The sequence below is a fragment of the Cnephaeus nilssonii genome (genome assembly GCF_951640355.1).
Source record: "Cnephaeus nilssonii genome assembly, chromosome: 7".
Taxonomy (NCBI): domain Eukaryota; kingdom Metazoa; phylum Chordata; class Mammalia; order Chiroptera; family Vespertilionidae; genus Cnephaeus; species Cnephaeus nilssonii.
In genome coordinates this window covers 74,710,837-74,724,378 of record NC_137078.1, presented here as the reverse complement: position 1 = coordinate 74,724,378, position 13,542 = coordinate 74,710,837, and the positions used below count along the sequence as shown (strand labels likewise).

Genomic DNA, 13,542 nt, shown 5'->3' with positions numbered 1-13,542 from the left:
AAATGCAATCACGTTATGATTTTCATGGGCCCTACATACTATTGCTTTCAGGAGCCCCTTCCTCCAGTAAAGAACGTTAAAAAGTATATTTTGTGATTGCATTGGTATAAAGAGAAATATAGCCAGGCTAGATTCATTATGACATATTTATTATTATACTTTTTTCCTGATTTTAAAATAAGTTAAAATTAAGACATTTTCTTGGGTCCTAGGCTCTGTGTGGCTAAGCTCTCTTTCTCACTTAACAGCAACTCCATCCTTCTGCTTAATCAGGCCAGAAATCTTGCTTCTTCTTTTTCTCTTCCACCCTACACCTGGTTTCTGAGAAAACCTGTTACCTCCATTTTCAAAATATATCCAGGACTTGATCTCCTCTCACCATTCCTATTACCTACAACCTGCTCCTTGACACCATTTTCTCTCACCTGGATTGTAGCAATAGTTTCTCAACTGGTCTCCTGCTTCCTCCCTTGTCCCTCCTTAAATCTATTCTCTACCCAGTGGCCAAAATGAAACTGTTGAAACATAAGTCAGATCATGCTACTCTCTCTGCTCAGACTCCCCCCATGACTTCTCATTTCCCTCAGAGTAAGAGCCTATGACCTACAAAGCCCTCTGTGATGTTGCTCCCCATTACTTCTCTGCCTCACCTCTCGCTCCCTGTCCCTCCATTCCCTCCACTCCAGCCACACTGACTTCCTTGCTATTCTCCTAACACACTAAGCACCCTCCTAACTCAGAGCCTCAAAGGTGAAAGACAAAAGTCTAAAGCATAAAGGAGATAATATAGGAGAATATATTCATACGCTTGAGTTAGGGAACAATTCCTGAAGAAGACACAAAAAGGAAAATGTTGATGAACTTCATTAAAACTAAGAATTTCTGTCCATCAAGATACCATAAGGAGGGAGAAAACACAAGCCCCAAACTGGGAGACATTATTTGCAATACATAGGATTGGCATAAAGAATATAGAAAGTGTGCCCAAAAGTCAATAAGAAAATTACCCCAAAACTCCCATAGAAAAAAATGGGTAAAAGAGATGAATAAGGCATTTCATAGGAGACTAAATAGGAATAGCCCATAAGCACGTGAAAAAATTCATCCTCATTAGTAATAGAGAAATATAATACTAAAACCAATAAAATACCCTGTCTCAATCACTAGATTAGCAAAAAAAAAATAGAAATCTGGACAATACCAAGGGTCGGTGAGGTTGTGGATGAATGGCAAGTCTCATGTAGTCCTGGTGGGAGTGTAAATTGGTACTACCATATTACCCAGTAATTTTTGTCCTGGCTGTGTGCCCTGAAGAATCTCTGCACAAGTGGACAAGCACATATGAATGCAATACATTTTATACTAGCATGACTTGTAATACCAAAAAACTGTTGTTTCCCAAAAAGTCCATTAACACTGGAATGGACAGATCTATTTGAGACATTAGATTCATTGATGTAGCAATAAAATGAACTCAAGATGCATGTAATATTCAGGATCTCAAAAGCCTGATGTTGAACAACAGAAGCAAGTCATTGAACACATATACTATGATTCCATTTATATAAAGTTAGTAAATAGCAAAAACAAAACTATATCTTACATGGGGCTACACGTACATGGTCACACTATATGCAACAAAGAGTGGAAAAGGAAATAAGTGATTAAGTTGTGGAAATCATGTATATCATCAACAGGACCAATATGAACAAAAACAATGTAACATTATACAAATAGTTATATTTGTGAGTTGGGATAAAATCTCCAGTGTCCTCATCACACATGAATTCAAAAGGTGCTGGAATGATGGTGGTATGCTCTAGAAAACTGTGTTAGACAACTCAAAAATTGGCCTAGGTGATGACAAAGACAATGATATTGAAGAAGCATGAAAAGAGACTCGTTAAAATATTTTTTTCATTAAATCACAGTGAAAAAGTGCTTTTAAACTAATATTATTTTACATGTGATTTTTGCATGTAATGCAAGTAGACATGTATTTCGTCTACATTTAGAGAACTATACGTTTAGGTGAGTTGGCCCGAAAACTTTCCTTTCAATCTTCGTGTTGGAATTAATGAGGTTATTTTTGCCACATAAGGTTAATGTGTCAGGATGGAAAGGGTTTTTACCTGGAATGAACTTTTGCCATTTCTGATCCATATTGTACTTCACACAGTAATTCCCTGAAGGAAATATAATGATCTGTTCATCGAAGAAGAAGATATTGTTGGCCACGTGGGATCGAAGACCAAAAGCGTGCAGCGACTGTGCTACCACGGCCGACATGGTCCCCGGCCAGAGTTCTGTGAGGACCCAGCGCAGCAGGTGAGCGTCGGGAGGCGTATCGCCCCGCCCCGCCAAGGACACACCCCCGCCCCCGCCCCCGCTCCGCCCCCGGAGTCCTGCTGGGTCGCACCCCCCCCTTCACCGCCAGCACCCCTCACCCTCAACCCCACCGCGGCTTAGTTTCTCCCCTTTCCTTTGCGCCCTAGCGGCTTCCAGCTCCCCCGGACGACCCCCGGGTACCCCTTCCCACCTTACGCTTCTCCTCCAAGTCACCAGACCACTCGTGTACTTAGGGGTAGTTTTCCTACGGATCCCAAGCAACTCGGGCACTTTCCGACGCCGGAGCGGTTCCTATAGCAACGGAAAACCGGAAGTCTGTAGGTCCGCAGCCGGAAGCGGAAGTCTGATCTAGAAGCTCTGCAGCGGCGGAGTGTAGTGGGCGCAGGAGCCGTTCTCGTCCACGTGGAGCCGCGGAGAGAGGGTAGGGGGCCGAAGGCAGGCGGCGGCGGCGGAAGGCGCCCTCTTCCAGCCGCGCGGGCCTGGTCCGGCCCCGGACCTCGGGCAGGTGTAGGACGTGCGTGCTGCGAGATGGACACTCCCCTGCCCTCCGGCTCGGACTCGGATTCTGAAGAATCTCTTGTCACAGACAGAGAGGTAAGTACCAGCCGAGCTCGCGTGGCTGGGCAAGTGGGGAGAGGGACGTCCTCACTCCCCTGTACTGACGCCGATCGTGCCCTGCAGTTGCAGGATGCGTTTTCCCGAGGGCTTCTGAAGCCAGGCCTCAATGTCGTGCTTGAGGGTCCGAAAAAAGCCGTGAACAACGTGGTGAGTCGGGGGTACTGGGACGTGAGATGAGCACAAGGAACTGTTACGCTGGGTGGCTGAGTTCTTGTCCTAGGAAGGATGCAACCTGTGCGTTGTCAAGAGGGTCGATTACGTGTTGGGGTATGGGAGTTAGCAATTTGTCCGTGGGCCTAGCACCCTGGGCTTGGGAGAGACATATGAAGGGTCCCCTTCTTAGGAGCTCTGTGTCTGAATTTTTTAGAATGGCCTGAAGCAGTGTTTGGCAGAATTCAAGCGGGATCTGGAATGGGTTGAAAGGCTTGATGTCACCCTCGGTCCGGTGCCAGAAATCAGTGGACCTCAGGCAACACCTCAGAACAAGGATCAGAAAGCTGTTGATCCCGAAGATGACTTCCAGCGGGAGATGAGCTTGTATGTTTGTTTTCAAATGTGGGGAGAAGTTGTGGGCCCTGTGCTACAGGGGGAGGGGGAAATAGTGAGCCTGTACTCCACAGAGGGTACCCTAAGGGTAGGAGCAGGGAGGAAGTCTTCTTTTGACTAAAAAGAGCTAAAGTTGTGTTTTTGTTGTGTGTTTTTTTTTTTTGCCTGTGTGCGTATTCAGTTATTAGAACAAAAGTTTTCTAATGGAAGGTCCTTATGTAGACTTCTGTAGTGACTACATAAGAATTCCTAATTAGTTTGTAAATTGATAGGTACTTTTAGAGTGGTCGTTCTCTGAAATTACTACTTTATTTTCAGCAGTACTCCTTGCCCCCTTTTTATTCTTCCCCCCCACCCCCTTTAAAAGAGTGTACAGTTAAGTCTCTTCCAGATGCCAAGTTAATGAGGTTTTATTACAGTTTTTGTTTGTGTGTGTCTTCTTGCTGGTGGAGGTCAGATGTTGAGAGTCCTGCTGACCTTGGATAACTCATGAAACGGAGTGAGAAGGAATGTAAGGCCTCTCCTGCCTAGCTGATTTCACACGTTGTCCTCTATCCTCAGCTACCGTCAGGCCCAGGCTGCAGTGCTTGCAGTATTACCTCGGCTCCATCAGCTCAAAGTCCCTACTAAGCGGCCCACTGATTATTTCGCAGAGATGGCTAAGTCTGATCAGCAGATGCAGAAGGTAAGAAACAGAAGATGTTTTTTCCTGGAAAGCTGGGGCTTTGTCCTTTTAAATATATTTACCTGGCTAATCTCCTATAATGTTTAAAAAAAAGACTAAACCTAATAATAGGGAACTGATTGTCAGAGGACAATTATTATCTCTATTGTCTACTTCAGACTCGTGCCAGTCACCACCAATTAGATAAATATAAGGATGATTTTTTCCTAATTTAAACAGCTCAGGGGAGGAAAAGTACAGGAAGAAATGAGGTCCATTTTCTAGCTGGCATGATCATGGCACGGTGCGTAGAAAAATTACAGATCTTGTCCTGCTTTTGCTTGGGGGGAGTGCTGCAACTTGTAGACAGTTCATTTTCTCTGGGCTTCAGTTTTCACTTCTGTAAAATGAGGGATTCGTATATGGCTCACATGTAGTATAATTTAGAGTTAGGTAGAACTGGTCCTTGTTTGACTCTGGGAGGAATTGCCAAAATTTAGTCCAAGATGTATTGAATAGTTCCCTTGGTTCTCAAGCCGGATTTTAGGGAGCTCTTGTCTTGGAGGTACTTAGGGAAACCAGTCTAGAGATGAGCGCAGACACATCTCTGTACATTCACACTGACAGCAGCTTATCCTTTAACTGGAATGTGTATGTTTGATAGAAAAGGCTACGTGCCTGATATCTGTTGGTGTTTTTAACATGTATATGGTATATTGGAGAAGGGAACCAGGGCTGCATGCTGTTTTAACAGTCGGTAGACAGTAGGGATGGGCAGAAGTTAGTTTCTCTCGGCAAAACTGTGGGCAGGCAGTTTTGTATAATGGAGCAAATGGCACACCAGGAGTGGGAAGGTTACTTTCAAGTTCTTGCTTCGCCACTGATACACTTGGTATGCTGGGCAAAGTGCTCAGTCTGTGGGCTGCATTGTCCTCATGTATAAAACCCAGGTCTTGGAATAGATTATTTATAAGGTTTCTTTGAGCTCCATAGTTTGCAGAACAGGGAATATCTGTTTCCTGCTCCAGGGCACCCAAAAGAGCAGTCATCCCAGATTCAAATAACATAAGCTGACAACGTTTTGTGTTTTAGATTCGACAAAAGCTGCAGGCTAAACAGGCCGCCATGGAGAAGTCAGAAAAGGCTAAGCAACTTCGAGCACTTAGGAAATACGGAAAGAAGGTAAGAAGGAAAGTGGCAGGGGGTAGAATGATGCTGAGTGTGTGTGTCAGGTCAGATTGCCGCGGTCTGGTTTGGTTCCATGACCTGTATGTGTTTGATCTTGTGTTTGTTATCTTTTTCTTTTTTAATATATTTTTATTGATTTGAGAGAGGAAGGGAGAGGGAGAGAGAGATAGAAACATCAATGATGAGAGAGAATCATTGATCGGCTGCCTTCTGCATGCCCCCTACTGGGGGACCAAGCCTGCAACCTAGGCATGTATCCTTGACTGGAATTGAACCTGGACCCTTCAGTCCACAGGCCGATGCTCTATCCACTGAGCCAAACTGGCTAAGGCTTGTGTTTGTTATCTCATAGTGGGGTGTGTGTGCTAGTATTCATGAGCACAGTCTTTCCTTGATGGGGTAGTGTGATAACTGTAGCAAATCATTTATCTCTCCAGTTTGCACTTGTATACAGTGAAGAGTTGGGGGGTCCAGGCCAGTGGTTTCCAAACTCAATCTCACAGCAGAATCACCTGGGAAAATTTTTCAAAACAGACTTCCAGGTTTTAGTATCTGGAAATCTGTGTATGTTTTCTTCCCTTCCTCCAAAAGACTCTCAGATGATCACTGGCCTACATGATTGTGAAGTCCTTTAAGAAATCATATGGATTGTCATTCAGTCAGAAAAAGCAAATGGCACCTGCGAGTTTGAGCTATGACTGCCTTGAGTTCTAATGTAAAGCCGAAGCAGACATATCATGAAACTTCTTTTAGTTTTTCTTCTTTATTTCATGGTCACTTAAAGAGATGATAGGAATTAAAGTTAGGGGGTGTGGGAAGAGATGTGTGTAAGGAGATTCAGCATGGGTGTTAAGACTTTGTCCATATTTTGTACATAAACATTAAGATTTGGGGTGTTGAGCTGCTCTCCTCTTTGGGAATCATTTCACTGGTAGATCCTCAGTGGAGTAACAGTAGAGGGTAGATTAGCATCCTGTCCTTTGCAAACAGGCAGCTGTGGATTTATTACATTGAGCTGGTGGTCAGTGGCTGAGATCAGCTCAAAAACATGGGCAGTTGGCTTTAACACAAATTATCAAAAGCAAGGAAAAACTCGGGCTAATTAGCTCACTCTTTCTAATTTGAGGAATCTCAGGGTACTGGTTCTGAACTGGGGATGATTTTGCTTCCCAGGGGTTTTGGGGCAATATTGGAGACATTTTTGGTTGCATCTTGGTGGGGAATGTACAGCTGCCTCTGGTGGGTAGAGGACAAGAAGGCTGCTAAACACCCCACAGTGCCCGGACAGCCGGTCTATCCCCCTGCAGAGAGCTTTCCTGTCTGAACTGTCAGTAGTGTTGAGATTGAGAAACCTGCTTTAGAGTAAAAGCATCTCCTTTTGTCCTTAAAGCTTTTCTTTTCTGACTTTTGGGGAGATTGTTTTTTTCCTGTTGGTACTTTTGTGCCTAGCAACAGTAGGTTAGGTATTTAATTGACCCAGATACAGTTAATGGGGAGAATTGGATGTGGACCTAAACATGATTGGCTACAGTTTTGTAGGCAGGATTGTGTATTGGGGGAAGAGTGCAGATGGCCTGCGTGTGAACCCCAGCTCCCCGCTTTCCTGCTGTGTGACTGGGGCAAGTGGCTTTATCTCTGTGCTTTAGTTTCAGAATTTCTGACTCATTGGGTTGTTGAGAAGCTAAACTTGAGTGTTCGCATAGTTTTGTCGCACAGTAAATATTCAGTAGTGGTGGTATTATCACGATGTTGATACTGGGAGAACATAGGCACTTGCTGTGATGGTTTGGAGTGGGTGTAACAGGCCTACGTCCATGTCCCAGGTGCAAACAGAGGTTCTTCAGAAGAGGCAGCGGGAGAAAACACACATGATGAATGCCATTAAGAAATACCAGAAAGGTCAGTATTTCTCTCTCCTAGGACACAGGGGGCAGGGTCCCTGCTAATTCTGACACCCAGTGCTCTGGAGAATTGATTAATTTGGAGCTATTGGACATAGGGTTTGGGAAGGGTATGGGGAACGAGATGTACCTCTTAAAATCCAGTAAGCAACAATCTTCTTTTGAAGTTTAAGCTTTTCTTAAAATGCGATGGCACTAATCAAATACAGTTCACTCCTAGGCTTCTCTGACAAACTGGATTTCCTTGACGGAGATCAGAAACCTGTTGCACGGAGCTCGAAGGGAGGAGCTAAAGGCCAGCAGATGAAGAAGGGGTATGAAGTGTTGGTTTCGTTTCATTTTGTGGTGTGTGCTGGGCAGCAGTTCACGAGTATGGCAGGGGCTGCCATAGGAGCATCTGCAGGGCTCAGAGCATGGCACTGCTGCCTGCGACCCAGGCTTACCAGGCTATGTGATGGTCCTTTCAGCCATATCAGTCTTTGAATATTAAAGTAAGGTGATTTAAGGATTTGCACATTTGAGTGAATCTGTATATATAAAGAGCCAGGGTCTGTAACGACCAAGGCTCGACCAAACACCAGAAGTCAGTGCTGGGTTGCCGTGGTGACCCAGCACTGACTGCCAAGGGGGCTGCGGATCAGGCCCAGAGAGAGGCCTGCAGAGAGAGGCAGGGTCTGATCCCCAGCCTCTATGGCAGCTGTTGACCAGCTGTTGAAGCGGCACCTCTGTTTTCTCTCCGGGCCTCCTGGGGGGCTGTTGAACAGCCCTGCCTCTTTGATCAGGCCCAGAGATAGGCCTGGAGACGCTGACTGGCATAGAAACCGACCAATCAGAACCAAATCTGGGCAAAGTGCCAGGAGCCAATGGCTGCCTAGGAGGCGGAGCTTTTGACGCTGACTGACATAGAAACCAACCAATCAGAACCTAATCTGGGTGAACTGCGAAGGCAGAACCTAAGGTGGGGGCTGAGGAGGGGTTTTAAGGGCAACAGCTGTTTGGTGTAAGGTGTGAGAAAGCGTTTCAATATTTTCATGACTGGTTTGGTAGTATAGTGCATATGGCTGGCTATCAGTCCAGATATAGGGATTATGTGTTTTTGTCTTCCAAGAGCATCTCCTCCTACTGAAAAAGGCTTCCCTACCCACCCCCATTTAAGCAATCCTATCCTATATAATCTATCTATACTACTAAAAGGGTAATATGCTAATTAGACCGGGTTGACCGGCCATCTTCCGGACGTCCGACTTCCAGACAAAGCCATGGTGGTGGGGGCTGAGATAGAGGCAGTTAGGGGCGATCAGGCCAGCAGGGGAGGGCCGTTGCGGGCGAGATCAGGCCAACAGAGGAGGGCAGTTGGGGGTGATATCAGGCTGGCAGGGGAGGACAGTTAGGGACGATCAGGCAGGCAGGCAGAGGCAGTTAGGGGTGATCAGGCAGGCAGGCAGGTGAGCAGTTAGAAGCCAGCAGTCCCAGATTGCAAGAGGGATGTCCAACCAGTGGTCAGTCATCCCCTAAGGGGTCCCCAGTGGGAGAGGGTGCAGGCTGGGCTAAGGGAACTCCCCCTCCCCCTGTGCACGAATTTCGTGAACCAGGCCCCTAGTGTTTAATAAAACAGTGTGATGGTTAAGAGTACTGTTGAGGGTTCAGATCCAAACTCTGCCCCTCATTGGGAAGGTAGCTGTCAGCAAGTTATTTTATCTTTTTAAATGTTAATTTCCTCTTCTATGAAAATGAGAAAATTGTATGTGCCTCATGCTGTTATAAAGATTAAAAGGGATAATATTGGCTATTATTATTACTTTTAGTTCACTTTTATGCATTCCTGGAAACCAGACCCAGGGTGATGATCCTGGAGGAGGATCCCACCTGAGCTTACTCTGAAAGATGAGTAAGAATTAACCAGAAAGGAGAGGCTCAGATTTGGGGAATATGGAAGAACACGGATGAGCAAAACTTAGAGATGAGATCAGCAGGTTTGCCTGTGAGGAGCAGCAAGCATTTGGTATCACTGGGAATACAGTGTGAGACAAGGAGTGGCAAGACATAGCTGGAGTCACAGAGGCAGAGATTGTTTGTCTTGTTGAGAAGCCTGGGTTTTAGCCAATAGGCATCAGGGAGACACTGATGGGCTTTCCTCAAAATAATGTGCAGGTCATAGTCACATTTTATTTTATTTTTTAAATTTATCTTTATTGTTGAAAGTATTACAGATATCTCCCATAGTCATGTTTAAAAAAAATTATTGTGGTTCTTGTGTAAATGATAGTCTTGAGAGAGGCTGACCAGTTTTAAGATTTATTACATTGGACTGTTAACTGCATGTATATATCCCTGAGAGGAGTAGAAACAAATGAGGATGATTTACCAAGATTTAGTTAAAATAAGGAAGCTTTTCAAAGCTTTCCTGGTCCTTGCTTTGTTTTCCTGCTCTGGTAGTTAAACCTGTAATTAGATGAGCTTGCCTGGGGAGTTTGTTGAGTGGGAATGTAGGGCCAATGATGAGATTCTAGGGGACAGTAATGTCTACTTACAGACAAAATACTGAGGGTGTTGTTGGGGCATAAGATTCATCAGGATTTGCAGGGCTTAGGGTAACCTGTAAAACCATTTTTTCCCCAGTCCCAATGCCAAACGACGCTATAAAAACCAGAAGTTTGGGTTTGGTGGTAAGAAGAAAGGCAGCAAATGGAACACTCGTGAGAGCTACGATGATGTATCCAGCTTCCGGGCCAAGACAGCTCATGGCAAGGGCCTCAAGAGGCCAGGAAAGAAAGGATCAAATGTAAGTGAGCCTGGGGACCAGGTGAGGGGCTGGACTCACACCCACCCGCTCCATCCTTTTTCTGTGCATCCTGACCATGGGCGGGTCAGGCTGCCATGTGACCACATGTGGTATTTCTTTTTCTGTAGAAGAGACCTGGAAAACGGACAAGAGAGAAAATGAAGAGCAGAGCACGCTAAGCCGCATCTTCAAGAAAAAGGATGAAGACTTGGGATTTCACAATACAATTGGGTCCCTTTTTGTAAAAAAATTTTTCAATAAACAAAAATATTATCAAAGAAGCATACACCCTTGGGTGAAAACACAGTTAAGACTAAAAGATTTAGAAATTACTTTTACATATTAAATAACACCTCTATTTATTGATAATTTAGATGTTGAGTCCAAGTTGTCTTCTTTTTATGATAGATGAAGATTTAACACCCATCCATCCTCCCAAATAGTTGTATCATGATTTGAGATAAATCAGCTATCAGTGTTTATATCATTAATATCCCTTAGCAATCACTGGAGAGCTAGATGAGCTATGATAATATTTCCTTTGTGGTATAGTTTTTGTTTTTTTCTTGGGTTGTCACCTTATTTATTTATTTGTGAACCAAATTTTCCTTCTATATTGTTAACTTCTTTCTAGACATTTCATTTTATCCATATAATTTTCCCACTGTAACCCAGGTCTGTCTGTCATACAGCTGTCACCTTATCCCTTTTCTAGACTTTCTAGGTTGAATCCACTGGATCCCGTATAATGCTGGTGCGTATTTCTTGGCATCTGCAAGGGGTTCAGGAATCTGGAGAAGGTGCTATGTGTAAATTAAGAGTCCAGAGATGAAACATAATTTAGGAAGGCATTTGGGGGGCCAGAGGAGCTTGGCTAAAGAAACCAAGTTTTCCTGTCTCTCTGGACCCCTTGCTTTTTATTAATACAAATTGTCCTAAAGCAAGGTAGATATACATATCAAAGGGTAAGGTTTGGTATACAGAATCCATTGTCAGATTGGAGGAATTGCCTAAGGCTGTTCAGGTGTTTGGCCATTAGGAGGCAATAATATGTAGATTGAAATGCCCTCAGCTGTCTGCTAGCAAGCAATCATTTATGCAACCTTTTCAGGATTGGAGAAATTCCCTCAGCCATTTCCAGATGATTCAGCCCTGCTGACATGCTGGAATTGGCTTCTGGCACCCGTACTCTCCTGAGTCTTAGCCCAGGCCTCCTTTGCTCTATACCATTTTCTAGTATCTTTCTAAGAAAGGGAACGTGGGAGGTGAATTTCCTACCTCTTTGTATTTCTTAAGTTGCCTTTAATTTGGTGGGTATGCCTTTCCCTGAGAATGCTGCAGGCATGCTTCTTTGTCTGTGGCTCCCGTGTTGCCACTGAGAAGGCCATGCCCTTCCAGTTCTCATTCTTGTCTCTGGAAGCTTTTTTTCATCCGGTCATCTGAAATGCCATTGGCCATGCCTTGGTGGCCCCTTTGAATAGAGTGTTTGGAAGAATGTGTGCTCTTCCATTCTGGTAAATTTCTTAAGGGATAGCTTCCCCCTATTTTCTTTGTTCTGCAATTTCTGTTAGATGTTGAAATCTAATGATCTAAATTTGTGTTTATATTTAAATTCTCCTTCGGGGGAAGATTTCTTTGATTCTTTTTTTCTGATCATTTTATTGAATACTTACTTTAGCATTCATTTTTCAGTTTATACCCAAGAGTTCTTTGTTTCTAATTTGACTCTCACATCATTTTATTCTATAGCTGTAGGCTCCAGTCATCTCTCTCAGAAGATGAATTACAGTTTTGGTTTTTGAAAAGAGGTTTCTGTTCCCTTCATTCTATTACCTTGGGATTCCCTGAACCCCTCTCTGTGCATTTGTGTTTCCCTTTTCATGTTGAGTTTCTAGTACAAAAATAGTGAATTTAGCTTTTATAAACTAATTTCACATAAAATTCTGAGTAAAGAGGCCATATTTTCAGAAGATGAAATTATTTCCCCCAACTTGTTTTTGACTGTACAATATTAGCAAATGGAGTAAAGCATAGGATTTCAAACAAGGAACCTTAGAATTCGTTAGAAACTTTGAATTATGTTTGGAAGATGTTGAGAGTTTTAAGAAAGAAGAACATAGGTTAACAGCATTTCACAAAGGTAAGGCCAAAAGTAAGTTATTACTGCTATGTACATTTCGGCCCTCAAAGTGTAATCAGGGTGCAGGCACTGTCATTCCTCATGTTCTTTAGAATACTGCTTCATGCAATGCAAGGTAGCAACCTAGCAGTCCCCAGTACCCAGGACAGGCTGTTCTTGGTTCAGTTCCAATATCCATGGGTTTCAGTTATCAAATGCAATTAAATAATAGTTTTTCAACAACACTGTTCAAATTTCAGTTGTCAAGGTATTGTTAACTGTGAGAACTTACAGAAAGTAGTAATTTCTATTAGCCTTTCAGTCCCAAGTCACTTCGTGAATTACAGATGAGATGCATAACGATTACAAAGTCTAGGTGATTGGTCACCGCACAGACAAGCAATGTGTGGAATTGTGTTGCCTCTGTTTTGCCCAGCAATGAACCTACATGGCATTTTACAAAAGTAGATAATTGAGAGAATTGATGAACAAAGATGAAAGTGCAGTAAAGAAATGGAAAGTGATAAGGCTAGAAGCAAAATTTGAAAAGCATGCAAATGGAGTTGAAGTCAGCCGAGGTGGGCGTGGGGGCTCTGCTGTCATTCCAGAGTGTCTGTGCAGCAAGCACTGGGGGACATAATGAGGAAGGCGATGAAGGTGTCCCAGAAATAGCGACACTGGCAAAAATATGGAAGGGACTCTAGGAGATACTTTGTCACATTGAAAGTAGAAATGATGAAATGTTGGGAACCAAATTTAGAAACAAGCAAAGCAATTTGCTGGGGTGTAGAAATGATGCCTGCTCCATGTCATGTACAACAAAAAAAAGAAGGCAAGCACTTTTTTTACAAGAAACATTTGATTCTCAATGTTTTGTTTTCGTTTTCTTATGCATTTAACAAGATGTTTAATAGTTTGACAAAAATTGGAAAATTAATCATAAATATATTTTGAGGAAAGCATAAAAAGTGGATTAATTGATGTAAATTGTAAGAGTAGCTACCAGATTCTTTTCATTATAATGTCCTTAGCTCTGAAAGTGAAAGTGCTCAGGGTGTTCCTGCTTGTGTTTCTTTAAATAGAGCAGCCACATTTCATCTGCTTTCACCTTCTTCCCAATATCACCAGAGAGAGAGAGAGAGAACTGTTACTTTGTTCACAGGCTTCTCTAAAAAGACATAATCTTCACTTTGCACAGTAGTGCAGGACCACAAAGTGACCACTTGCTGGAACCATGCAGTGACCTTAAGGAATTTTGACATTTTTTTAAATGTTGGGGGTTGTGCAAGGACCTTCCATGCCTCTCTGGGCCCACCATCCTCCCAGCACCAGGAAGTGTTTGCAAACACATAGAAGCCCTGTAGTTAGCAGGGTT

At 43.5% G+C, this 13,542-nt stretch overlaps 2 protein-coding genes across 2 annotated transcripts in view; one reads left to right on the top strand and one right to left on the bottom strand.

Moving 5' to 3' along the window:
• Positions 1 to 2,289, bottom strand: part of CFAP57 (cilia and flagella associated protein 57) — a gene marked incomplete at its 5' end in the record, with an annotated part of 60,224 nt that extends 57,935 nt beyond the window's left edge. The window contains one exon of the mRNA XM_079776567.1: positions 2,133 to 2,289. Within this exon, the coding sequence (XP_079632693.1) occupies positions 2,133 to 2,289 (157 nt within the window). The remainder of the gene's footprint in view (positions 1 to 2,132) is intronic.
• Positions 2,290 to 2,732: 443 nt separating this feature from the next.
• Positions 2,733 to 10,421, top strand: EBNA1BP2 (EBNA1 binding protein 2). Its single transcript, XM_079778395.1, has 9 exons — positions 2,733 to 2,943; positions 3,031 to 3,114; positions 3,335 to 3,504; positions 4,075 to 4,198; positions 5,270 to 5,359; positions 7,189 to 7,264; positions 7,487 to 7,580; positions 9,886 to 10,048; positions 10,177 to 10,421. Exons 1-9 carry the CDS (start codon positions 2,878 to 2,880, stop codon positions 10,225 to 10,227), a joined length of 918 nt encoding a protein of 305 aa, XP_079634521.1. The 5' UTR covers positions 2,733 to 2,877; the 3' UTR covers positions 10,228 to 10,421.
• Positions 10,422 to 13,542: the final 3,121 nt, after the last annotated feature.

Bases quoted from the DNA above. Each gene is read 5' to 3' on its own strand.
- EBNA1BP2 (XM_079778395.1), top strand. From the start codon at position 2,878: ATGGACACTCCCCTGCCCTCCGGCTCGGACTCGGATTCTGAAGAATCT. The intron at 2,944-3,030 runs GTAAGTACCAGC...CGTGCCCTGCAG, and splicing joins CTCTTGTCACAGACAGAGAG to TTGCAGGATGCGTTTTCCCG. The intron at 3,505-4,074 runs GTATGTTTGTTT...CTCTATCCTCAG, and splicing joins TTCCAGCGGGAGATGAGCTT to CTACCGTCAGGCCCAGGCTG.